Source organism: Loxodonta africana, chromosome 22 (assembly GCF_030014295.1).
Source record: "Loxodonta africana isolate mLoxAfr1 chromosome 22, mLoxAfr1.hap2, whole genome shotgun sequence".
NCBI classification, from domain to species: Eukaryota; Metazoa; Chordata; class Mammalia; order Proboscidea; family Elephantidae; genus Loxodonta; species Loxodonta africana.
The window spans coordinates 23,661,336-23,689,038 of NC_087363.1; the positions used below are offsets into that span (position 1 = coordinate 23,661,336).

At 41.3% G+C, this 27,703-nt stretch overlaps 1 protein-coding gene across 2 annotated transcripts in view; it reads left to right on the top strand.

Annotated features, from left to right (window-relative positions):
* Positions 1–27,703, top strand: part of QRICH1 (glutamine rich 1) — a 46,517-nt gene that overhangs the window by 6,678 nt on the left and 12,136 nt on the right. For both annotated transcript variants that reach the window (XM_003409669.4, XM_010589819.3), the window contains exons 2-3: positions 7,439–7,768; positions 23,457–24,488. In XM_003409669.4, the coding sequence (XP_003409717.1) occupies positions 7,460–7,768; positions 23,457–24,488 (1,341 nt within the window). In that variant the 5' untranslated portion in view covers positions 7,439–7,459. The remainder of the gene's footprint in view (positions 1–7,438; positions 7,769–23,456; positions 24,489–27,703) is intronic.

Genomic DNA, 27,703 nt, shown 5'->3' on the forward strand with positions numbered 1-27,703 from the left:
GCTGGCCAAATGGACACGAAAAGACAGAGTGGAGGGAAGGAGTGTGCTGTCGCATTAGGGAGAGAGCAACTAAGAGTATACAGCAAGGTGTTTATAAATTTTTGTATGAGAGACTGACTTGATTTGTAAACTTTCACTTAAAGCACAATAGAAATTAAAAAAAAAAAGAAGCAGACCTTACTTATATGAATTTGGCATATAATAGTGCGTTTCAAGTCAGTGGGCAAAGGCATCTCAATAATTCAATAAATGGTACAGGAACAAGTTGTTAGTCTTCAGAAAAAAATAAAATTTTTACCTCATACCATGCAACGTAAACTCTAAATGGATGGATGCATGTATGGAAAGTTATACCGTAAAGTAAAAACTGTAGATGATACTGATCTGATCTTGTGGTAAGGAGGACTTTCTGAGTCTTTTAATAAGTTGGAAAAGGAAGAAACCGTCACCACTATTGAGAATTTGTCTTATTAATGTTTTTCTTTGCTCACTGACTTGTTTAATATTTAAATATATCCCTGAAACCCTTCCAACTTTGCTCTTTAGAAGAAGTGGAGGGGACCGAAGGAGGACTGGAGTGTACATGTGGGGATAGTTGCATCTTGAATGTGGAGATGTGCCCAGCTAAGTTCTGACCACGGAATCAGGGGTGACTCTGTGAGGGATGCCTGTGGGTTTCGGCGGCACACCTTTCATTTTTAAAGTTGTATAGAGATAATGTTATTTCAAAAACATAATGGTTAAATTCTTTTTAACTGGTTTATCCTTTAGGAATTTTTCTTTTGCCTTCATTTTCATTGTAGATGTCTTAGAAATACTTTCCCAGGAACGTTGGTGGCATAGTGGTTAAGTGCTATGGCTGCTAACCAAAAGGTCAGCAGTTTGAATCTGCCAGGCGCTTCTTGAAATCTCTATGGGGCAGTTCCTCTCTGCCCTGTAGGGTCGCTGTGAGTCGGAATTGACTCGATGGCAACAGGTAGAAATACATTGTCAAATTACCTCCCTTGTCTTTGCCACCTGAAAAATCAGTAGTGCTCCGCCTCTTCAATAGTGTTCTGTTTCTGTTTCTCTCCTATGATAAATTAGCCTTTGGTTTTTACTTCTTCCCATGTATAATAAACCCATTGCTGTCAAATCGATTCTGACTCAGCAACCCTATAGGACAGAGTAGGGCTGCCCCATAGGGTTTCCAGGGAGCAGATGGTAGATTCAAACTGCCAACTTTTTGGTTAGCAGCCAGGCACTTAACCATTGCACCGCCAGGGCCCATGTGTGATAAAAAAAAAAAAATTTTTATTTGATAGAAACATTAAATTCTCCGTTCCTCGGGAGGTCAGTGCTGTATTTCGCTCTAGCAGTGAAGACGTATAGGATTTGGTAGGTTGCTTTGGGCCGTGTGGTTGCTAGCAAAGCAGGGACTCTGGGAGCATTGTTCACCCTGAAGCCTCACTGTTTCAGGAGGGCAAATGGCTGGAGCCAGATCTTTTGGACTAAAATTGATCTTGGCCAGACCTTTCTGGGGTAGACTAGAGTGAGCCTAGCTATCCCAAAGCTGAGCCACCTCTGGAAGACTACTGCCCTGTAGGAACTGAGGCTTTTCTGGGGATATCTTCCCATGTGCACCTTGGATGGCTCCAGGAATTCTGGACTGAATCTTGTTGGAGCCAGCCTTGGCTAAGCCTAGATGCTGTAGCCAGAACCAGTAGCAGAACTTGAATTAGACACTTTGTGTTTTAGACCAAGATAGAAACAGAGCCAGGGGAAGGTCATTGAAAATGTAGGGTTTTCTTTTGGGATATACGAGGAGACTTCTTTGTCATTCTAGTAAGGTTTTTTTTGTCATTCCAGTAAGATTTCCATTAAATTGATACCCATGTGTCAGACTGTGAACACAGCTGATTACTTAGTGTTCGTAGGCTAGTGTCTTTCCTTCTAGGAATCAAACAAAAAATCCTGTGGCCATGGAAATTAGCACATTTGTCCAGAAATAATTTATTTTAAAATTCTTGTTCAGATGGGGTATTTATCAAGTTAACAAGGTGGTTTCAGTTTTCATTGTTGCCATGTCCTTTTTCTTTTCTCCTTAGTCTTCTAGGAGCCTTGGTGGTGTAGTGGTTAAGAGCTAGGCTGCTAACGAAAAGGTCAGCAGTTTGAGTTTACCAGCCACTCCTTGGAAACCCTGTGGGACAGTTCTGCTCTGTCCTGTAGGGTCACTATGAGTCAGAATCAACTCGACAGCAACAGGTTTGGTTTTCTTTTTTTTTGGCTGAGCCTTCTAGAAGCAGCTCCTTCAAGGTGGCTGAGCTGTGCTGGGGGACTTACTTGTAGTAATGCTGCTCCTGGATGAGGAGTGCCTTGTCAGAATCCAGTACACCTTTATGTGCCCTCCTTACTTACATGCAGAGAACTGGAAAAGCCTGCATGTCCTTTTATTTTGGGGAGGTTCTAAATAGTGCTCGTACATCAGATTAAATGTTGACTTAGTATGCATTCATTATCCATCTGGTAGTGCTGCCAAGTGAATAGGTTACAAAAAACAAGAAATGAAGCCATCTGTGTGTTAGTCTGTGTGAATAGGCAGATTGGAATGCTCTTTCAAATTGGTCTTTTCTGTTAAAGCTTTGGTTTTTTTTAAGTTTTCCATTGAACCCATTATTTGTTAATATTTCTTAGCATCCTCTGATCCAGTGATCTCTGAAGGATTCTGGCTTGTACATAGTCGGTGACGAACCTTCTGGGGAGTTATTGAAAGGAAACAGTAGTAGCGGTTTCTACTTGAAACTCCACTGAGAACTTCAAGCTTTGGAGCATGTGAGGAACACTATGGAAGGTTCTACACCCTGGAGTTTAAACCACTTTGAACACATGGCTAGCAATAAACAAAAAGGTGTTGTTATTATAAAATATTTCCATTTACAAGGACTGAGAAAACCAATGAACACCTGTATGTGAACCTTTATCAACATTTTCTAACAGTTGTATAGAATTTTCTTCTACTTCAGTCTTGTAGGAAGTGTTTGATGAAAGCTTAAAGATTGAACTTTGATATATCAGATATTTTCCCAAGCTTTTATTGCATTATTTCTCAGAGCTGGATGTCCATCTTATTTGCCGTTTTGCTCAGGGAATAAATTTCTGTTTGTACTGGCGTTTCTTGTAGTACCTTTTTTTTTAATCAATTTTCGTTGTGCTTTAAGTGAAAGTTTACAAATCAGGTCAGTCTCTCCTACAAAAATGTACATACACCTTGCTATACGCTCCTATTTGCTCTCCCCCTAATGAGACAGCACACTCCTTCTCTCCAGTCTTTCTCCTCATGTCCATTTGGGCAGCTTCTGGCCCCCTCTGCCCTCTCATCTCCCCTACAGACCGAAGATGCCAACATAGTCTTGTGTCTGCTTGATCCAAGGAGCTCACTCTTCACCAGTATCATTTTCTATCCCATAGTCCAGTCCAATCCCTATCTGAAAAGTTGGCTTTGGGAATGCTTCCTGTCTTGGGCTAACAGAAGGTTTGGGGACCATGGCCCCTGGGGTCCTTCCAATCCCAGTCTGACCATTAAGTCTGGTCTTTTCACGAGAATTTGGGGTCTGCATCCCACTGCCCTCCTGCTTCCTCAGGGGTTTTCTGTTGTGTTCCCTGTCAGGTCAGTCATAGGTTATAGTTAGGCACCATCTAATTCTTCTGGTTTCAGGCTGATGTAGTCTCTGGTTTATGTGGCCCTTTCTGTCTCTTAGGCTTATAATTACCTTGTGTCTTTGGTGTTCTTCATTCTTCTTGCCCCAGGTGGGTTGAGACCAATTGATGCATCTCAGATGGCTGCTTGCTAGTGTTTAAGACCCCAGATGCCACTCACCAAAGTGGGATGGAGAATGTTTTCTTAATAGATTTTATTATGCCAGTTGACTTAGATGTCCCCTGAAACCATGGTCCCCAAACCCTGTCCCTGGCTATGCTGGCCTTCGAAGCATTCAGTTTATTCAGGAAACTTCTTTGCTTTTGGTTTAGTCCAATTGTGTTGAGTTCTCCTGTATTGTATGTTGTCTTTCCCTTCATCTGAAATAAAACTTACCTAATTAGTGAAAACTTTTTTTTTTTTTTTTTAAGGTACTGTTCTAGAAATATTGGCAGGATTTGTTTGGTGGTGACATGGGCAGCAAAATTGTGTTTATCATCTTTGGAACTTTTTTTTTTTAAAAAAGTTCTGGAATTTGGTTCGGTATGAAGTGCTTTATTCCAGAACTAAAGATTTAGACTTATTAAGTGCTTATCAAAAATAGAGGACATGGAACTTTAATTTCCTTATCTTGGAAAGTCCAGAGATACTTTAACGCTAATGAGTCCAGCAATAGAAGTTTAAGTATACTTTTTTAAAGCTTCTATGAAGGCGATCATTGCAGACCTGTAAATAAAAATGGGATTGGCAAGGATCAGCGGGAGGAGGAACGTTTAGATGCTGTAAACTTACTTTTCCTAGAAGAGAGGTAATAAATGTTTAAAGTTGGTAGATCGAGAGCCAGAGGTTAAAGCATGCGGAGTTAATCTCTAGTGAGCAACAAGTGGGATTGGGAGGGAACTGTTTTTACTTTTCAGTTTCTACCTTCCTGTACTATAGGGTAGCTATGAGTTGGAATTGACTCAGTGGCACACAACAGCTACATACTATTTGAGAATTTTTTTCTTAACAAAGATTGCTTGAATTCTCAGTATTTTATGGGAATAGAAGTAATTGTTGAAAAAAATAAATTTTAGGAAATGTAAATTCTGTTATACCTTTACGGTTCTTTTATAAGGGTATTGATAAACTGAAATACGTGTCAGCATGGTCGAGGACACTTAACGGATGCTCAGCATTTTTCCTTTGTCCCTTTTTGAGCATAGGGTGTTTGTAATTAGTGTTACAGTCACACGTTGTGAACTGTGTAATGTTGTAATGTGAACTCTGTAATGAAATTCTAGCCATAACACTGTTATCAAGGGAAGCTTTGACACATTATGTGCCATCATGGCAAGTGAGTGCTTGTGGGTTATCATACCACAGTGACCTGCTCTGAATCTGTAATGGAAGGACACTGTGTCTGGCTTTGATGCTCTCCTCACTCAGATGTGCCATGGACTTCATCTAATAACTTAGTCTTGAAGTCTCAGAGCAGACCTCCTTACATTTTTCTATTCTTGAGAGGAAAAAAAAGCCCCTGCAGCAAAGAAAAGGGAGGGCTGGGCAAAGGGAGATGGTCAAAAAAGAGAGGTGGGAAAGGGGCCAACAGGAGTGTTAAGTTTCAAGAGGACGAAAGGCCATTGGCAGCAAGCAGCTTCCCCTAGCATCCTCCTGACCTGCACTTGCTGTTCTCTGTACTCTATTGTGCTTGGGATTTCCTGAGAAGTGGAGGCTCTCCTGAGGGGTAGTGCTCTGGGAATTCTGATTTCAGACATATGTGTTTTTATTTATTTATAGAGAAATATGTTCACAATGTATTTATTAATATACATCATTATAAAAGATTCATTTCAGGGTCTATTATGTTTGAAAGTTCTCAAATATAATTTGAATGTTTACACAGCACCCCACAGAAATAGTGCCATTGTCAGTAAATTAATAGTAAAAAACCCATGGCAGTCGAGTTGATTCCAACTCATAGCGACCCTGTAGGGCAGAGTAGAACTGCCTGTACAGGGCTTCTGAGGAGCAGCTGGTGGATTCGAATTGCCAACCTTTTGGTTAGCAGCTATAGCACTTAACCACTGTGCCACCAGGGCTCCAAAATTAATAGTAGCAAGGACCAAATTCTCTTTTTGGTTTCACTCTTACCCTGGATATGTAGAGTTTTTCGGTATATTAACCATTCACTAGGGAAAAAACAAACATTTTTATGGTTGTAAGTTAGAGATGCTACAGGAACAAGGTGCCATAATTTTTCTCTTTCCACATTGAATTCTAAATGCAAAAGATACATAGTAAGTACCTACTATTGTGAGCCATTCAGAGACATACCTGTCTGCCCAAAGTTTATGGCCAGGTGGAAGAGATGAGATGGTTACCACATGCCTTATATCTGGGCAGTGAAAAAGAGATCGGTATTTCTAGCCTGATGGCTCAAGGGAAAAAAATCACTTTTCTAGACACTTGAGATTGAGAGTTCTTTTTGGCAAAAAAGTTCACTTAGTTTATGTTACTCTCTCATCTTGCTGCTGCTTTTGTACTGGAAGTGCTACTGATTAAGGGAGGGTGATACAAAGGCAGCAGCAATGGCAGGGCACTCAACAGTCCATAGATTACACCGTTGTCGCTGGGTAATTGAGTTACTACCACCCCAGCTGATCATCTCTTACGGCAAATACGCCACTAAAAAATCTGTAGAATTGATTTCTGAATTTTAGTATCGATCTAGTTATTTAAGATACTATCCGACCTAAAACTAAAAACCCACTGCTGTGGAGTCGATTCTAAGTCATAGCGACCCTATAGGACAGAGTAGAATGGCCCGATAGAGTTTCCAAAGCTGTACTCTTTAGGAAAGCAGATTGTCACATGTTTCTCCTGCAGAATGGCTGATGGGTTCAAACCACTGACCTTTCGGTTTGCAGCCAAGTGCTTAAACACTGAGCTACCAGGGCTCCTTCTATCCAGCTCACCCCACACAAATTATCTTAATAGTAGTTGACACTTACATAGCACTGACTGTGTGTCAGGTACTTTTTACATGTCTTTAATTCTCATGTCAGCTCTATGAGGAAAATATTATTTTGTCTCCATTTTATAGACAAGAAAACTAAGATTAAATTACTTGTTCAGGTTTACACAGCTAAGGAGAGTTTACCTGGGATTTGAATCCAGGCAGTCTGGCTCCAGAGTCCATGCTCTTAACCAGTAAGCTATGGTACAGAAGAATGTGAACAGTATAAGGCAAAATGGGATTTTTGGTATTTCTAATGGAAGATGAACACATTCCCCATCTCATGGGTCTCACCACAGCAAGGTGGCATATCTTCCATTGTAGGACATATTTGGCATTGGAAATAAGACATTTCAGTTCCTGACCTTCTCCTCCTTGCTTGGTAGTCTTCTCTGTGATGGTCACAGTAGTTTTGCATGTGACATTTACTGTCCAGTGCCTGGCTTTGTGAAGAAGGTGGGATTGGCCCCATACTGGGTGGAGAGTGTGTTCAGCCTCTGTTTTCATCCAGTACTGTGAAGCATGCTCTTGTTTTTTGTTTTCAGTGTAATATAGTTTGATTTAATAAATGTATATGGAATAAAAAATTGCAAGCACCATTAACTGAAAGAATAAAATAGTAAAATAAAATTTTACTTTGGATTCCGGATTTATACAGCTGCCCTTGCGTATTCCACTCTGATATGAGGGTGGTTGCTTCTGGGCATTTCAGGATACAGAAGCAATAGCATAATTTTGACCTCCCTCCATTCTTTTATTTCTAGGAACCCTGAGGACTCTGCAATATGAATAATTCTCTGGAGAACACCATCTCCTTTGAAGAGTACATCCGAGTAAAGGCGCGGTCTGTCCCGCAACACAGGATGAAGGAATTTCTGGACTCTCTGGCCTCCAAGGGGCCAGAAGCCCTTCAGGAGTTCCAGCAGACAGCTACTACTACCATGGTGTACCAACAGGGTGGGAACTGCATTTACACAGATAGCACCGAAGTGGCTGGGTCTTTGCTTGAACTAGCCTGTCCAGTCACTACCAGTGTTCAACCACAGACTCAGCAAGAACAGCAAATCCAGGTTCAGCAGCCGCAGCAGGTTCAGGTAAAAGGGAAATACTGAGTTGCCGCTTGTTTAATATACTTTATTTGCCTTCATTGTTTGGGTTACCAGAAGCAGCACATCTGTTTACATACTTCAGCGTTATTTTCACTAAGGAGAATATTCTGTTTTTTGTTTTGTTTAAGGCTCTCACAGTTAATGTGATTAAAAATATTTGTGATCACTGTAAACCGAAAAGACCACAGATACTTGCTGTTTGCTTTGGAGAGTTAGACAGTATAGAAACAAGAGGTCTCCTGGAACTGAATTTGGCTGTAACACAGCTGTGTATGGCTGAGGTTTCCCTTCTGTCTGTGTCATGCTGAGTGGAGGGAGAACATAGAAGAACTAGTCTTGGCTCATTACTGAAAGCATGGCATTTGGAACTTATTTCAGATTAGAAAGGCCAGTATATTTTAGTGGTCTTCATTTTGTTATATGGTTCCATGACTCAGGTCACTTGCAGATTTCTAGTTCTGCATTTGCTATTTATAAGCCTCAAGAAATAATGCTAATTGATGAGTTTACTGAAATAGGAAAAGCTAATGCATTTACTGAGGAGGTAAAACTTTTTAGAGGTCCTTGTGTTAAACAACAGTCTCCTCTAGTTACAAATGCTGCCTTCTTGCCGCCAGCTGTTATAGTTGTATTTCATCTTACCCCTGATGCTTTTTCCACTAAGAGGACAGGAAAGCCGGTGGAATATGGGAGAGTTAGGACTGTGGAGATGTGCCTGGTGAGGTAGATGTTTTAACTGTGGCCCTTTGTCCCTCAGGGATGCAGACAGGTGTATTGACAGGGCTCTAGAGTTGCAGCCCTGGGTTTGAATTTGACTTGACCACTTATTTGTGACATGACTTTAATCTTTCTGATCCCCAGTTTGTTCATTTGTCAAATCGCAGTGCTGGAAAAAACAAATGCCGTTTAGTGAGGCTGACTGAGAGAATAGACAAGAACCTATCTGGCACATGGAGGAATGCAGTCATTGTTTATTCCAGGTCTTTGTAAGGAAAGAAAGGTGCTGGAAAGGCAGATAAAAGAAGACTGACATTTTGGCTCAAGAAATTATTCCACTGGTATTTACAACTTTTAGACTGCCTGTTTCGTAAGAATTAAAGAGGCTTGGGATTGGGGTTTGAAGTGTTTGAGACCTTACGCTGAAGATGACTGATTGAGATCACCTTCTCTCCAAACCTCATGTAAGTGAAAGAAAAGAATGTTAATGTAATAATACATCCATTCTAAGTAACTGAAAAGATAAAGTATTCTTAGCAGTGCTGGAAAAAACAAATGTCATCAACAAACCATTAAATGAGAGAAAGCAGACAGAATCAGGTGACAGAGGAGTTCATGTAGGAGAGAACTTTTGAGGAAGGTGAGCAACAGTTCTGAGGGTGCCCTAAGCTCACAAGTAGAAGGTACATAGAACAGAAGGATACCCTAGGCCAGCTCCAGAGCCATAGGTTGAGTGTTGACCAAGGACTTTAAAATACACACACATACAGACGTATGTGTGTGTGCGTCCACAGACATTATTTGTAGGTACGAGTATAGGATGAAGGTGGCACTGGCGGCGCTGCAGATCAGCGGGGAAGGGATACACCCGGTCAGTGCAGTTAAGGCAGTCTGCTCCTGTGGGAGATAAACTCAGAGACCTCTCGTAATACAGAGATGGTCCAGCTGGATTAAAGGGTCAGAAGTTAATAAAACTACTTAAAGACAGTATAGAATATTTTTGCAATTTGAAGTTGAGGAAAGCCTTCCTTAAGAAAGAAAGTAAACTCTGAGCTAGCCTTTTCCAGTCTTTTTACCCTGCAGGAATCTTTGAAATAATTTTTAGGTCTCAGGAAATGCCTTCATAGAAATTGGAATTATAGCTCATGAAATATTAGCTTGATCAGCAAGTTATAGATAAAATAATTCAATAATAATTTTCAGTGCTCTCTTGAGTAAGAATCATATTTTTTCCTGTAGCTCTGTTTATTTTAGCCAACTTACTAGATTACTTGTTTGTGTGATTCAGTTCCCCACTCAGGGTATTAATCCTAATGTAAGTCATTAGTGTAGGTGGAGAAAACTTTGTTTTTTCCTTTAAAAAGAAACTTGTATGTAATTTTTTTATTGTATTATTCGGGTAGACCTAAAAGTCTTATCACAAGTTTCTACCATCAAGGATGCTAATGAAACATGATTTGTACAAGAGTGGGTTTTTAAGTTTTTTTCCCCTCCATTTAAAATTAAAAAGGAGTTTTTAGAAACCTTTCCTGGACAAAAGAGTAGTTAAGTTTAGGTTATCTCTCTTGAAATTAATCTTTTTGTAAATTTTAAAAACTATACGATCATTATAAATACATAATAACTGGCTTGCCAAATTGGATTTAATTGTTCTAAAAGTAGCTTTGCAAATTTAATTTAAATAAAGACTGTGAATTGATAGGAACCAGTGTTAGTTAACTATTGACAAAGTTAAATAGTAAAGCTACCAAAATTATAAGCCAGGCAATATGAATAAAAATATGGATAAAGATACAATTTTATACAAGACTCTGAAGAAGCATTTTCTTTCAGAGTGACATCAGACTCATATAGAGGCCTAGCAGTTACAAAATTATTGTACACACATGTTGGTTCGTTGACCTCTTTTATAGGCCTGTGTTGTTATTGTGTGCTGTCTAGTTGATTCCGACTCAGCGATTCTATAGGACAGGGAAGAATTGCGCGTAGGGTCTCCTAGGCTGTAATCTTTACAGCAGCAGAGTTCCATATCTTTCTCCCGTGGAGTGGCTGCAGGGTTTGAACCGCTGACTTTTTGGTTAGGGGCCGAGCCCTTAAGTTTGAAAAGCAATGCACTAGCCAGCAGTTCTCAATCTTAGCTATATATTAGAAGCACTCAGGGTGTTGTCAAACAGCCTGATGCTCAAAGCCATGCCTCAAGCCAAATAAATCAGAATCTCGGGTGGGCGGGGGGAGGGGGGAACCCAGCCATCAGTATCTTTTAAGGTTTTCCAGGTAATTCCAACGTGCAGCAGGGTTGAGAACCACTGCTGTAATCTGTATACTCTGAAGGGTCCAAAATTTCACCGATAGTAGGTACCTATTGGATTAGTTGTCCAGGACCACTATTTGAAGAACTGTCTGTTCTGAATGGTTGCAGGAGGAGCTGTTAGGTCCCTACAGTGTTACACCCCACTTAGCCACATGCTAGGCCAATTAGTTCCTTCCCTTGGGATTTTAGAACTGAATCTGTTACATGAGAAAGTTGGGAATAATCAGTGGCCCCTTTTCCCATCATATGGACCAGAGAAGTGGGAGGAGCCAATAGAAGCAACATTGAAGAGAGAGAGTTCTGCCGGTGTTCACATCCCTGGTGCCACTTTCATCCTGATGCCCAATTCTGTCTTAGTTCCCTGTTGTTGTTAGGTGCTATTGAGTCAGTTCTGACTCATAGTAACCCTATGTACAACAGAATGAAACAATGCCTTGTCCTGCAACATCCTTACACCTTGTTATGTTTGAGTCCATATGTACTGTAAAAGTATAATTTTTTAAGCTAAAAATAGCAAATGAGGCATAAGAAAGCTGTCATATTCTGAAAGCCAGTATTTGTACCCAACCTGTTGTGACTTAAGCCTGTGCTCCTAATAGTATTTCTAATACACAAAGAACTCCTATAGACCAGGGGAAAAAAAAAAAACATAGTAGAAAAATAGACAAGGGATATAAGTAGACAGTTCATGAAGAAATACAGATGGTGCTAATAAACATATCAAAAGATTTCATACCACTGGTGGTTATAAAATGTAAATTTTAAAAGTGAAATTCTTTATTTCATTTACAAGATGGGGAAACATTTATAAAGATTTCACCAGTGTGGGCAAGAATATGAGAGGGTAAATTAGCATAACTTACTTGGAAATGAATTTGACTACACTTATCAGATGTTTAAGTATATATACTTTTCACCTCGTTATTTGTGTTTACAGATACATGTGTAGGTAGGGATTTTCACAGCTGCGTTCCTTGTAGTAGTAACATTGGAAACAAATCCCTCTTTTAATAAGGGAAATTGCAAATAAGGGTACAGTTGTAGTGTATTGTCCTGTGCAGCCAGAGGAGTGAAGTAGATCTATGTGTATTGACAGTAAACCAAAAACTCACCGCCGTTGAGTCGATTCCGACTCATAGCAACCCAGTAAAACAGAGTAGAGCTGCCCCTTAGGGCTTCTAAGGAGCAGATGGTAGATTCGAACTGCTTATCTTTTGGATAGCAGTCGAACTCTTAAACTACTGGGCCACCAGGGCTCCATATCGACAGTAGAGGATGTTTAATAGGCAGTTGAGTATCAAATGGTCGGCAGTTCAAGTCCGCAAGGCGCTCCTGGGAAACCAGTATAGTGTCAAGCTGTTTTATAACATGTACAATTAGAATTAGAAGGATACGAGGCAGACCAGTCAAACCAAAAATACCAAACCCATTTCCATCCAGTCAATTCTGACTCATAGCGACCGGATAGGACAGAGTAGAACTGCCCCATAAAGTTTCCAAGGGGCAGCTGGTGGATTTGAACTGCTGGCGTTTTTAGTTAGCAGCCAAGCACTTAACGACTGTGTCACCAGGGCTTGGAGGGTGGGGTGCTAAGGATGAGAGAACTTTTTATTTTAAAAGATGTTTGAATTATATATGAATTATACATTAAACGTATTACTTTTATGATTTAAATAAAAAATAACATGTTGCTCAGGGATATTTTGCTCTGAACCTGTAGGTATAAGAGTGATTCTTAATCGTTTTTTTTTTTCTGTACCCCTGACATCTCCATACGTGTATGTGGAAAGCCCTCTGCTGGATGTTTGGATACAGTGGTGAACAAAATTAAGCTCCCTGTCCGTGGGGAGCTGGGGAGGCGGGCCAGATGATACGTAAGAAAAATCTTGTGTTATCTAGTGATAAATGCAAAGGAAAAAAATTGAGGTGGGGTGGCCAGGAAAGGCCTTAATATGCTGGTGACATTTGAGTTAAAAAAGTTGGCAAGTGAGCTATGCAGTTGTTTGGGAAAAGAGCATTCCAAACAGCGAAGTCCAAAGGTGGGAAGATGCCTGCTTGTTTGAAAACAGTAAAAGGCCCTGAGGTGGGAGCAAGCTTGGTTATTTGAAGAACTGCAAAAAGGCATCTGGAGTGGAGTGGACTGAGCAAATGGAAGAAGCCAGAAGTAACGTGTGCACACTGAAATATAGGGATGAACATACGTGCTTCTTCAAACAACTCAAGTGTTAAAAGCCTCTTTGCCCAATAGTGGTGTGTCTCAACCTAACCCATTTTTTTTATTGTAACAGAACATATGCCATCTCAACAATTTCTACATACACAATTCAGTGACACTGATTACATTCAAGTTATGCTATTTTTGCTATCCTTTTCTAAATCATTCCACCACCATTAACATAAACTTAATGCCCCTTAAGCAGAAACTCCCCCTTTCCCCTCTCCCCTGGTAACCACTAATAATCTTTGTTTCTATATATTTGCTTTTTTCATACAAATGAGGTCATATAGTATTGGTCCTTTTGCAACTGACTTATAAACTTAGCATGGTATTTTCAAGGCTCATCTATGTAGTGGCACACATCAAGACTTCATTTCTCTATGGTTGAGTAGTGTTCCATTTTGTGTATATACCACAATTTGTTTATCTCTTCGTCTGTTGATGGACATTTTGGTTGTTTCCACTGTTTGGCTGTTGTGAAAAGTGCTGCAGTGAACATTGGTGTACAGGTTTCTGTTTGCATTCCTGCCTTTGCTGCTTCCGGGTATATACCTGAAAGTGGAATTGCTGGGTCATATGGTAATTCTAAGGAGTCCTGGTAGTGCACTGGTTAAGCACTTGCCTGCTAACTGGAAGATCAGCAGTCTGAACCCACCAGCCACTCCTCAGGAGAAAGATGTGGCAGTCTGCTTCTGTGAAGATTATGGCCTTGGAAACACTGTGGGTCAGTTCTTCCCTGTCCTGTAGAGCCTGTATAGGTCGGAATTGACTTGACAGCACAACAGCAACAAAACACAGTAGTTCTGTGTTCAGCTTTTTCAGGAACTGCCAAACTGTTTTCCATAGTGGATGAACCATTTGCATTCCCACCAGCAATGAATGAGGATTCCAGTTTCTCCACATCAGCCTAAGTCTTTTGATGAGAAGTAAAAAAATAGACTTTATTAAGGTTATTTGAAAATTCAAAACAATTTACTATGTTGAGATTCAGGTTGTTTTCTGGATTACGTTTATTTAAATTGTGTTACCTAATATATATAATAATATATAACAAAATTTCCCATTTTAACTATTTAAGTGTACACTTCAGTGACATTAATTACATTCACAATGTTGTCCAACCATTTATATTGCCTTTTTTTCGTATTCTTACAGTATATAACACAACATTTGCCAGTTGAACATAGTTTGCTTTTTTAAGCCATCTGTCATCACCCCAGAGCGTTTGCTCTGCCCCTTATAACTTCTCATCTGTCTAGCACATAGATGGTGGCATTCAACGAAATAATTGTTGTCGTTAGGTGCTGTCAAGTCAGTTCTGACTCATAGTGCCCTATGTTACAACAGAAGGAAACACTGCCTGGTCCTGTGCCATCCTCACGATAGTTGCTGTGTTTGAGCCCATTGTTGCAGCCACTGTGTCCATCTTGATGAGGGTCTACCTCTTTTTCACTGACCCTCTATTTTACCAAGCATGTTGTCTTCTCCTGGGACTGGTCCCCCTTGATAACATGTCCACAGTATGTAAGACAAAGTCTCGCCATCCTTGCTTCTAAGGAGTGTTCTGACTGTACTTCTTCCAAGACAGATTTTTTTCGTTCTTCTGCCAGTCCACGGTATATTCAGTATTCTTTGCCAACATCACAATTCAAAGGTAGCAGTTCTTCTTCAGTCTTCGTTATTCATTCATTGTCCAGCCTTTGCATGCGTGTGAGGTGATTGAAAATACCATGGCTTGGGTCAGGCGCACCTTAGTCCTCAAAATGACATCTTTGCTTTTTAAGACTTTACAGAGGTCTTTTGCAGCGGTTTTGCCCAATGCAATATGTTTGTTTTCTTGACGGCTGCTTCCGTGGGTGTTGATTGTGGATCCAAGTAAAATGAAATCCTTAACACTTCCCATCACATCTCCATTTGTCATGATGCTGTTTATTGGTCCAGTTGCGAGGTTTTTTGTTTTCTTTACGTTGAGGTGTAGTCTATACTGAAGGCTGTAGTCTTTGATCTTCGTTAGTAAGTACTTCAAGTCCTCTTCACTTTCAGCAAGCAAGGTTGTGTTATCTGCGTATCACAGGCTGTTAATAAGCCTTCCTCCAATCCTGATGCCTTGTCCTTCTTCATATAGTCCAGTTTCTTGGATTATTTGCTCAACATAGAGATTGAATAAGTATGGTGAAAGGATACAACCCTGACACATACCTTTCCTGATTTAAAATCACATAGTATCCCTTTGTTCTGTTTCAACAACTGCCTCTTGGTCTATATACAGGTTCTGCATGAGCACAAGTAAGTGTTGTGAAATTCCCATCCTTTGCAGTGTTATCCATAATTTGTTAATGATCCACAAAGTCAAATGCCTTTGCCTAGTCAATAAAACACAGGTAAACATCTTTCTGGTATTCTCTGCTTTCAGCCAAGATGCATCTGACATCGGCAGTGATATCCTGCATTCCAGGTCCTCTTCTGAATCTTTGTTGAATTTCTGGCAGTACCCTGTTGTACTGCTGCAGCTGTCTTTGAATGATCTTCAGCAAAATTTTACTTGGTGTGTTATTAATGATACAGTTCAATAATTTCTGCATTCTGTTGGATCACCTTTCTTTGGAATGGGCACGTATGTGGATCTGTTGGAGTCAGTTGGCCAGGTAGCTGTCTTCCAGGTTTCATGGCATGACAGGTGAGTTTTTCCAGTGTTATATCCGTTTGTTGAAACATCTTACTTGGTATTCCATCAGTTCTTGCAACCTTGTTTTTAGCCAGTGCCTTCAGTGCAGCTTGGACTTCTCCTTCAGTACCATTGGTTCATGATCATATGCTACTTCCTGAAATGGTTGAAGGTTCACCAGTTCTTTCTGGTACAGCGACTCTGTATATTCCTTCCATCTTCTTTTGATGCTTCCTGTGTCATTCAACATTTTGCCCATAGAATCCTTCATTAATGCAACTCAAGGTTTAAATTCTTTCTTCAGTTCTTTCAGCTTGCGAGTGTGATTGGCATCCTTAAAACAGTTACAGTGAACTGGTGGAGACAAAAGTATATGTCAGAGGTTAAGTAGAAAAGTGGCATAGGTCTGTTAAGAGTTGAAGGCCTTCAGGCAACCTCCTGCCACCCTGTCCTAGTTTATTCAGAAAAGGAATTGATACCTAAACTAACAAACTGAGGTAGGAAAGTGGGATAGACCCATAACAAAAGAAGACATTGAAGAGATAATAAAAAAAAGCCCTGGTCTGGGTGACTTCGCTGAAGAATTCTGCCAAACATTCAGAGAAGAGTCCACATAACTCAAACTATTTCAGAGCATAGAGAAGGAATTCCCAAATTCATTCTTTGAAGCCAGTGCAACCATGTGATTTTGTGTGATTCATTTCCCCCACCAAAACACCAAAACCAAACCAGTTGCGGTCGAGTTGATTCCGACTCGTAGTGACCCTATAGGACAGAGTAGAACTGTTTTATAGGGTTTCCAAGGAGTAGCTGGTGGATTTGAACTGCTGACCTTTTAGTTAGCAGCTGAGCTCTTAACCACTGTACCAACTAGGGCTCCATGGTGACTAAAACAGGACTAAAATTGGGTACTTTTTTAAATTGTGCTTTAGGTGCAAATTTACAGCTCATATTAAGTTCCTGAACAAAAATTTATACACATAGTGTTTTGTGACCCTAGTTGCAACCCCTATAATGTGACAGCACCACTCTCCGTTTCCATCCTGCGTCTTCCATGTCCATTCAACCAACTCCTATCCCTTTCTGCATTTTCATCTCGACTCTGGCCAAGAGCTGCGCATTTAGTCTGTGTATCTACGTGAACTAAGAAGAACACTCTTCATGAGTATTATTTTATGTTTTGTAGTCCAGTTTAATCTTTGTCTAAAGAGTTGGCTTCAGGAATGGTTTTAGTTTTGGGTTAACAGAGAGTCCAGCGGCCATGTCTTCTGGGGTTTCTCTAGTCTCAGGCCATTAAATATGGTCTTTTTATGTGAATTTGAGTCTTACACTGCACTTTATTCCTGCTCTCTGTCAGGGACTCTCTGTTGTGTTCCCTGTCAAGGCGGTCATTGGTAGCTGGGCACCATCTAGTTCTTCCAGTCTCAGGCTGATGGAGTCTCTGGTTTGTGTGGCCCTTTTGTCGCTTGGGCTAACATTTTCCTTGTGTCTTTGGTGTTCTTCATTTTCCTTTGCTCCAGGTGGGTTGGATCCAATTGATGCATCTCAGATGGCTGTTAGCAAGCTTTTAAGACCCCAGACACCACTCACCAAAGTGAGATGCAGAACATTTTCTTAATAAACTTTGTTATGCCAGTTAACCTAGATGTTCCCTGAAACCATGGTCCCCAGACCCATGCCCTGGCGACTGTGTCCCTCAAAGTGTTTGGTGTGTCCAAGAAACTTCTTAGCTTTTGGTTTAGTCCAGTTGTGCTGACTTCCCCTGTATTGTGTGTTGTCCCATTTCTTCAGCTAAGATAATTCTTGTCTACTATCTAGTTAGTGCATGTGAAAGCTGGCCAGGTGAATAAGGAAAACCGAAGAATTGAAGGCTTTGAATTGTGGTGTTAGCAAAGAATATTGAATATACCATGGATTGCCAAAAGAACAAACAAGTCTGTCTTGGAAGAAGGGCAGCCAGAATGCTCCTTAGAAGCAAGGATGGCAAGACTACATCTCACAAACTTTGAATATATTATCAGGATGGATCAGTCAGTCCCTGGCGAAGGACATCATGCTTGATAAAAGAGAGGATCAGTGAAAAAGAGGAAGACACTCCACGCGATAAATTGACACAGTGGCTGCAACAGTGGGCTTAAGCATAGCAACAATTGTGAGGTTGGCGCAGGACCAGACAGTGTTTAATTCTGTTGTGCATAGGGTCGCTATGAGTCGGAACCAACTTGACAGCACCTAACGACAACATCTAGTTAGTGGAAAAACCCTGGTGGCGTAGTGGTTAAGTGCTGTGGCTGCTAACCAAGAGGTTGGCAATTCAGATCCACCAGGCACTCCTTGGAAACTCTGTGGGGCAGCTCCATTTTGTTCTGTAGGGTTGCTATGAGTCAGAATTGATGCAACGGCAGTGGGTTTATCTAGTTAGTGAATTTCCCTCTCTCTCCCTCCCCACCCTCTTAACCATCAAAGAAGGTTGTTTTCTGTGTTTATTATAATAGCGGTCTTATATTTGTCCTTTTGCGACTGATTAATTTCACTCAGCATAATATTTTCCATATTCATCCATGTTGTATGATATTTTGCAAATTCATCATTGTTCTTTATCATTGCATGGTATTCCCTTGTGTGAGTATACCAGTTTATCCATTTGTCTGTTGATGGGCACCTAGGTGGTTTCCATCTTTTTGCTATTGTGAACAGTGCTGCAGTGAACATGGGTGTGCATATATCTGTTTGCGTGACGGCTCTTATTTCTCTAGGATATATTCCAAGGAGTGGGATTGTTAGATCATATGACACTACTATTTCTGTCTTTTTAAGGACGCACCAAATCGATTTCCAAAGTGGTTGTACCATCTTACATTCCCACATGCAGTGTATAACAGTCTCTTTACAAACTTTCTAACATTTATTATTTTGTGTTTTTTTGGATTAATGCCAGCCTCGTTGGGGTGAGATGGTATCTCAAAGTAGTTTTGATTTGCATTTCTCTAATGGCTAATGGTTGTGAGCATTTCCTCATGTGTCTCTTAGCCGCCTGAATGGCTTCTTTGATGAAGTGCCTGTTCATATCTTTAGTTCATTTTTTAATTGGGTTATTTGCCTTTCTGTTGTTGAGGTTTTACAGTATCTTGTAGCTTTTAGAGATTAGATCCTGATCGGATATGTCATAATAAAAAATTTTTTCCTAGTCTGCAGGTTGTCTTTTTACTCTTTTGGTGAAGTCTTTGACGAGCATAAGTGATATTGAGGAGCTCCCAGTTATCTAGTTTCTCTCTGGTATTTGTGCATTGTTAGTTATGGTTTGTATTCTGTGTATGCCATGTATTAGGGATCCTAATGCTGTCCCTATTTTTTCTTCCATGATCTTTGTCATTTTAGATTTTATGTTTAGGTCTTTGATCCGTTTTGAGTTAGTTTTTGTGCATGGTGTGAGGTATGAGTCTTGTTTCATTTTTTTGCAAATGGATACCCAGTTATGCCAGTACCATTTGTTAAAGAGACTGTCTTTTTCCCGTTTAACTTTGGGCCTTTGTCAAATATCAGCTGCTTAAAAAAAAAAAAAAAATCAGCTGCTTATAGGTTGGTGGAAACCCTGGTGGCCTAGTGGTTAAGTGCTACGGCTGCTAACCAAAGGGTCGGCAGTTAGAATCCTCCAGGCGCTCCTCGGAAACTCTATGGGGCAGTTCCACTCTGTCCTATAGGGTCGCTATGAGAATCGACACGCCAGCATTGGGTTTGTTTTTTTTTTTTGTAGATGGGTGGATTTACGTCTGGCTCTCAATTCTGGTCCATCAGTTTGCGTATCTGTTGTTGTACCACTACCAGGGTGTTTGGACTATCATGGTAGTAAAATAGGTTCAAAAATTAGGTAACGTGAGGCCTGCCACTTTGTTCTTCTTCTTCAGTAATGCTTTACTTATCCAGGGTCTCTTCCATTTCCATAGGAAGTTTGTGATCTGTTTCTCCATTTCATTAAAAAATGTCGTTGGGATTTGGATCAGGATTCCCTTGTATCTGTAGATCGCTTTGGGTAGAATTGACATTTTCACAATGTTGAGTCTTCCTGTCCATGAGCAAGGTATGTTTTTCCACTTATGTGGGTTTCTTTTGGTTTCTTGCAGTAGTGTCTTGTAGTTTTCTTTGTACAGGTCTTTTACATCTCTGGTTAGTTTTTTTTTTTTTTTTTTTGTCTTCTTAGGAGCTATTGTAAATGGTATTGATTTGGTGATTTCCTCTTTGAAGTTCTCTTTGTTGGTGTAGGGTAATCCAACTGATTTTCGTGTGTTTCTTTTATATCCTGATAACTTTGTCAAAATCTTCTATTAGTTCCAGTAGGTTTCTTGTGAATCCTTTGAGGTTTTCTGTGTATAAGATCATATCATCTGCAAATAGGGATGCTAAAATCAGGTGCCTTCTTATTGGTACTTTGTGGGGTGATTTGGAATCCTCATCATCACTTAGGGTTGTGGATCACTTATTGCTCCCTTTTCAGCTCTTTATTTCAGGTCTTTACCTGCATTTAAATCTTATCTGATAATGTTTCTAAGTTCATTTGTATAATAGGAATTTGGTAGATGTCTAATACTTGGGTAAAGACTTGAGACTTTCAGAAGAGCTTTATTTGAGCAGTAAAATTCTACCGAGATCCCTAAGGCTTTGCTTACTAGTTGTTGAAAGAGATGCGGGTGGATTTGGATCCCAGGTGCTGTGACTCACCACCTTGTGGGGACCTCCTCTGGCACACTGAGTACTGTCCTCATTGGTCTGTCTTTGGTGGATTTCAGAACATGAAAGCCACATGTGTTGTTCTAACTTTTCTGGTAGCCTTATTGTGAAAAGAAAAAGAAACAAATTAATTTGAAAAATACGTTTTATTTAACCTAATATTTTAGCATGTGATCAGTGTAAAAGTTATTAAATATTTTACTCTTTTTTTTTTTTTTTTTTGAAATCTGGCGTTTATTTTATACTTCTTAGGTTATTGTCATTTGCAGTAGCCACATTTCAGGTGCTTACTAGCTACATGTAACTAGTGGGTATTGGACCAGTACAGCTTTTGAAAAAATATAAGCGAGGCTGTTTCTTTTCTTGTGGAAATAAGAAAGTAATTTAAAAAATTGCTGTTCATGGGGTAGAATTTGGGAATTGGTCCAACACACTCAGTGACCCAGCACATTGTCCTTTAAATAAAGTCCTGGTTTTAACTTTAAGTAGCAAAATCAACCAATCAATCTAGAAATGGCATTAGGTACAAATTTTTCTCAGCTTCAGTGATTATTTGGGAGAAAAGATTCCTACGAGGGTTGATATACATGCTACCTCATGGTTCTTATCGATACTTTAGCTGGAGCACTTAGCCCTCATGTTGTGGTGTTGAGCTCTGGATCATGAATGGCACTGAAGAAAAGGATAGATGGTTCACCTGCAAAGTAAAGAATTTAGACTAGTGCAGTCTAATAGAACTTTTAGACCAGTGGTATCAAACTTCAGGGTGCGTTAGAATCACCTAGAGGGATTCTTAAAACAGATGGCTGGGCTCCAACCCCAGAAATCTGATTCAGTAGGCCTAGGGTGGGGTCTGACAGTTTGCATTTTTAGGTTCCTAAGTCAGTGCGCTGGTACTGCTGGTCTGTGGACCACACTCAGACGTATACTTTCTGAAAAACTTAATTGATGTTGTACTCAACAAAATAAATAAAAATTTTAGGAAAGAAGTCTTGAGAATAAAAGAAACCGTATAACTAGCTCAGCATTGAGGTCTAATCAAGTGTGTGGTAGCTGTACAAAAGACCTGTAAAACGGACTGTCCAAATGGAAAAAGGAAGTTAGAATGCTTCAAGAAGAAATTAATACTGTACCTATTGTAGAATCCCTGGGTAGTACAAAAGGTTAACACACTTGGTTGCTAACTGAAAGGAAGTAGGTTCAAGTCTACCCAGAGGAACCTTGCAAGAAAGGCCTAGTGATCTACTTCTAAAAATCAGCAGTTGAAAATTCTATAAAGTGCAGTTCTCTCACATGTACATGGGGTCGCCATAAGTTGGAGTTGATCTCCTGGCAACTGATACTGGTTCATGTTGTATGATCAAGAACCAGGAAGTACAGCTAGTTGTATCTGTGTCTCTTCTGATAACAGAAAAAGAAGAAGGCTATTAACTCTGGAAAAGAAAGAAAAAATTGTATAAGAAAGTCATGATTCACTTGAGAAGGGACCTAAAATACAGTGTGATATATGAGGAATTGATAGAGGGTTAGAAATACTGCTTTTTGAAGCAAACCAAATTCAGCTCTCCAGGAATGTCTTGTGTTCCTCCCCCCTAATCGATACAGAATTTTCCTAGGGTATCAGGCTTAGGGATCATCTTTTTCCTTTTTCTGTCTCTTTAGAATCGCCTTCAATTTAGGCTTATGTTTCAAGGTGCCTTTTTTTCTGTTTGTTTAGATATCAGTGTTTCAGCTGGTTTTCTGAGACAGTTAACCTAAGTGTTGGAGCCTGGAAGATTACACTTAAAGCCATTAAGAAACATAGAGTTAATAAAGCACAGTAAACCTAAAAGAAACAAACCCATCACTGTCAAGTCACTTTTGACTCATAAGTAACCCTATAGGACAGAGTGAAACTGCCCCCTGGGGTTTCCAAAGGACACATACTGCCACATCTTTCTCCCACAGAGCTGCTGATGGGTTTGAACCACCGGCCTTTGGGTTAGCAGCTGAGCTCTTAACCACTTTGCCACCAGGGCTTATTAAAACAAAGGTATCTTAATTAAGCACTCTACAGAATCATGCAACAGTCAACACTGAACCAAAGGAGATTTTGTCTCTACAGTGTTTTCCATTAGTTATTGCTGGTAAGAGGTAGTTTTGATCCCAGGTTGGACAGGTGGGCACTGAATGCCTGTGGAACGTACTTGTCTTTCTGACCTTACAAGCACTCATACTTTTTTGTCACCCAATGGATAAAATATTTTTGAGCATACACCTGAATGTATATTTATAAATTATATACTTTTATTGCTATACCAGTATAGAAAAGACAAAGGGGGACATTTTATTTTTTTATTGTGCTTTAAGTGAAAGTTTACAAATCAAGTCAGTCTCTCTTAAAAAAGTTTATATGCACCTTGCTATGTACTCCTAGTTGTTCTCCCCAGATGAGTCAGCATACTCCTTCTCCAGCCTGTGTTCCCTGTGTCCATTCAGCCAGCTTCTGTCCCCCTCTGCTTTCTCATCTTTCCTCCAGACAGGGGCTGTCAACATAGTCTCATGTGTCTGCTTGAGCCAAGAAGCTTACTTCTTACTAATATCATTTTCTATCTTATAGTCCAGTCTAATCCGTGTCTGAAGAGTTGGCTTTGGGAATGGTTCCAGGCGTGGGCTAACGGAAGGTTTGGGGACCATGACCTCTGGGGACCTTCTAGTCTCAGTCAGACCGTTAAGTCTGGTCTTTTGGGGGGGGGGGGCATTTAAAAAAGAAGAGTTAAAAATTAGCAAAAGTTCTAGTATTTCCTTCTTGGACCCCAGTGGATGGTTTTACTTTCTCTCTGGGGTGGATGTATGTCACTCTGAGTGTGCAGAGTGATATACCGGAGAATTCTGCCTGTAGTTTTAGGGATTGTGGCCTCTTCAGAAATCTTGGGTATGGTAGCCCCCCACCCCACCCCTCCATTAGCCAGGGTCCCTTACAGACATGTCTTCTTCCCTTGGGGGCTGGGTTTGCAGTGCTGCCTGACTCACTCACTGGTGAATTTTGTTGCTGCAGGTACAGGTGCAGGTACAGCAGTCTCCGCAGCAGGTCTCGGCTCAGCAGTTCTCTCCTCAGCTCACCGTTCACCAGCCTGCTGAGCAGCCCATCCAGGTCCAGGTGCAGATCCAGGGCCAGGCACCACAGCCAGCAGCCCCCTCTATCCAGACCTCATCTCTGCAGAGTCCCAGCCCCTCGCAGCTGCAGGCTGCCCAGATCCAGGTGCAGCATGTGCAGGCGGCCCAGCAGATCCAGGCTACAGAGATCCCAGAAGAGCACATCCCACATCAGCAAATCCAGGCTCAGCTGGTGGCTGGACAGTCTCTTGCTGGGGGTCAGCAAATCCAAATCCAGACCGTGGGTGCCCTTTCCCCACCACCGTCTCAACAAGGCTCACCTCGGGAAGGGGAGCGGCGGGTTGGCACGGCCAGTGTCCTCCAGCCAGTGAAGAAGCGCAAAGTGGACATGCCCATCACTGTGTCCTACGCCATCTCAGGGCAGCCGGTGGCCACTGTGCTGGCCATTCCACAAGGCCAGCAGCAGAGTTATGTGTCTTTGAGGCCGGACTTACTGACAGTAGACAGTGCCCATCTGTACAGTGCCACTGGGACCATTACTAGCCCCACAGGAGAAACCTGGACCATCCCTGTTTACTCTGCCCAGCCCCGGGGGGACCCTCAGCAGCAGAGCATTACCCACATCGCCATTCCCCAGGAAGCCTACAACGCAGTTCATGTCAGTGGCTCACCCACAGCCCTGGCAGCTGTAAAGCTGGAGGATGACAAGGAGAAGATGGTGGGCACCACATCTGTAGTGAAAAACTCGCATGAAGAGGTAGTGCAAACCCTTGCAAACTCTCTTTTTCCAGCACAGTTCATGAATGGCAACATCCACATTCCAGTGGCTGTGCAGGCCGTGGCAGGCACGTACCAGAATACAGCTCAAACTGTGCATATATGGGACCCCCAGCAGCAGCCGCAGCAGCAAACTCCCCAGGAACAGACGCCACCACCGCAGCAACAGCAGCAGCAGCTCCAGGTTACTTGTTCAGTAAGTGAGACTCATCTGTAGGGCAGTCTGCTCCCTCTGGACCTATGGTGATGCAGAACTTGTCTGGCAACCTCTGGCGCCTCTGGATTGTTTATTGTCATGGTGTTGGCCTTATGGTGATATGGTATTTAATATTTTAAGGGGAGGGGGTGAGGAGGGTGGAAGTAGCTATTGCCTTCAGGTGAGGCTATGCAGCGGACAGGAGGTCTGTTCTGCTAAAACCTAGAGATAAATGAAAGAAGCAGTAACTGCTTTGGGGCCAGAGTTTTGAGGGTAGGTACCTGGGCGTTTCTTTGTGTCTCTTCTTGGGGACGGTAGAGTTCCAGATAAGATACAATATGGGACACCCCAGGTGTTCTCTGTGTCCCAAGAGCTACTTCTGTGCATTGGTACAGATTGTAAACTCATTACAAGGGAGAGGCTGTGAGATTGTTCCTTCTAGTTGTCATCTGAAGAGACTGGCGCTGGTAAATTAGAAGACCTAGAAGACCCCCTGGTGGGCCGTTAAAAGTGATTATCTTTGGGAGCCTTGAAAAAGCCATGTCTGCAGCCAGATTGCTCACAAGTATTTTTGTGTTCCTTGAAAATAGGTTAAAAAAACAAAAACAAAACCCTTTGCTGTCGAGTCAGTTCCAGCTCATGCAGAGTAGAACTGCTCCATAGGATTTTCTTAGCTGTGATCTTTACCAAAGCAAGTTGCTGGACCTTTCTTCTGTGGTGCAACTGGGTGGGTTCAAATGGCCAACCTTTAGTTTAGCAGTTGAATGCAAGCTGTTTATGCCATTCAGGGACATTATAGTCAGGATAAGCCTCAGTTAAGTTTTCTATTACGGCAACTGTGTTGAAATTTTTTTTCCGACTTTTTATTTTGAAATACTTTTAGGCTTAGAGAAAAGTTGCAAAAATAGGACTGTTGAAATTTTAACTTTAAAATTGCTTGGCTCTTTTATCTTGTCTAATTGTTAATCTTGTCTAGCAAGGTCCCTTACCTAGCAGACCTTTGGAGTGGGATATAGGGTCTCTGGTCTCCTAGACTGCTGCAGGTAGTATGCCTCAGAGGGAAGGGGTTCCTGGGAATGAGTGTGAGGGAGCTGGCACAAGCAAGGCTCTGTTAGAATTCAGGCTAGGCTGTAAGTGATTAGCAGAAGCTGACCGAGTGGTTTCGTAGAGGCAGCAGTTCATTATCTTGGGTGACTGATTTGTTAAAGATATGCTAAATATCTAGTTGTCAGGCCTGGTAATAGAACAAGACAGAGTCCTTGCATCAGGTAGCTTAGAGTCTAGTTGTTGGAGTGAAAACTTATGATTTCTATTCCGTTGGATTATTTAAAAGGCAGCATAATCAAGTGTGATGTTATATGCTACACACAGAAAAAGATAAAAGCTGGGAATTCAGAAACCATTCTAGGGTAAAGAGGCAGCAGGGACATCCTTGTGGAAAAAGTGAGGTTTGAACTCTAGTTTACAGCTTAGGCTGACCAAAGGACTGCTCCAGTGAGTTGAAATATCATAAATACAGAAAGAGGGCTGGAGAAAGGGGACATGGCGTAGGGCAGCATGAGAGACGGACCGTGGGAGAGGAACTAGTACAGAGATGGGAGGATTGTCTTCCCAAAGTGAAGAGTTGAGCTTGATCTGATGTGTGATAGGAAATTTTTCCAGAATCCTGAGTCGCAGTGATGAGAGGACTCTACTAGAGGTATGTAGAATTGATTGTGTGTAGGAGAGAGCAGCCAGGAGAGTGGTAATGTGGCTCTGTGCTTAGGTTTTGTTCACAGGACTGGAGCCCATCAGGTCTCCCCTCAGCCACCCCGGGCCTTGTGGTCTTATCCCAGGTCAGGCCTCTTTGGGTGCTCATTGTTCTCTGTGTGTAGTTTGCATGTCTGGGTCCTCCAGTGGGAAGCTGTATCTCCTTTGAGAATACCTTCTAGGGACTTAGGGCAAGTATTATTACCAGACAAAGAAGTTGAGAATACTCGTCACAAGGGAAAGATGCGTTTGTCCATTTATACCACAAACATCCCTGTGCCCCTCCTTATTAGGCTTTGTGCTAAGTGCTGGGGAACAGAGATGAATAAGACAGTCTTTACCCTTGGAGCACTCACAGCCTGTGGGGATAGCAGCCCCTTCTCACATTACCCAAGGTCCCTGACAGACAGGTTTTCTTCCCATGGGGGCACTCAAAGCCCATGGGTTGAACCCTAGGGAGAGCTGGTGACAAAGTATTGTGCTCTTTCACCTGGTATGGGTTGAAAGCTTTTCTATCTCTTATTTTTAAAACCAGATTTATGGAAAAACCTTCCCTTTACTTTGATCTACTTACAGCTACTGCCCTGTTTCCCTGTTCTTTATTCCCAGAGCTCTCAAAAATATATTAACAGCACAACTGGCTCAAATTGCTGTCTGTTTTTTGTTTTTCAAGAAGGCATTGAGTGGTCTGGCTATAGACTTGGCTTTGACCAGAGCAGTAGCTGGTGACAAACCGTTTAGTGAAATGAATGTATTGCAGGGTTAGCTGAGGAAGTGGTTATTGATTAGGTAAAGGGAGGCTTGGGCCTGTGTGTAGGGTGAAGAAGAGGCCTCTGTATGACTCACTCTGAGAGTCTTGGGGTGCTATTTTGTCAACTGGCGCTGAGCTTGGCTGCCTTTCTGACCTGCGGTAGGTATCTGAGAGGAATGTGTTAATGGAACTATTTCAGAGTAATGGCTTTCTTTTTGTGACTTCTAGAATAGCCAGTGGAGTCAAGGAGTAAAACTGTCCCCAAGATTTTTCATCCCTTTACTAAAATTGAAGCAAAAGTTCTTTGCTTAATATATTCGTGTATTTCTAGGCCTAATACAAAGCTTTGCACACATGATTGTTGGATCAGTGAATAAGAGAAACTAAGGCTTTTGCATGATTTGAATTGATTTCTTGCTGTTTCTCAGCACTTTGGATTCAGAGTTCACAGCTTTGGAGATGTGTGGTAACTCATTTCTCTACTTTTAAAATCTGAGCTCTAACTAAGGAAATGGAAAATCCTAACCTTGAGGTTTTTAATGTTGGTGGGTATAAAGATCTCTTTAGAATCTTTAAAAGATTAGGTGGTCAGGTTACCTACTTATACAAATACTCTTTGAAAGTTTGTATTAATCTCATTAGTTTCTAGCCTAAGTAACCACAGAGTCTGGTGGTGAGATTTTACAAGGAAGTAGGGCTGCTTTTGGCAGGTGCA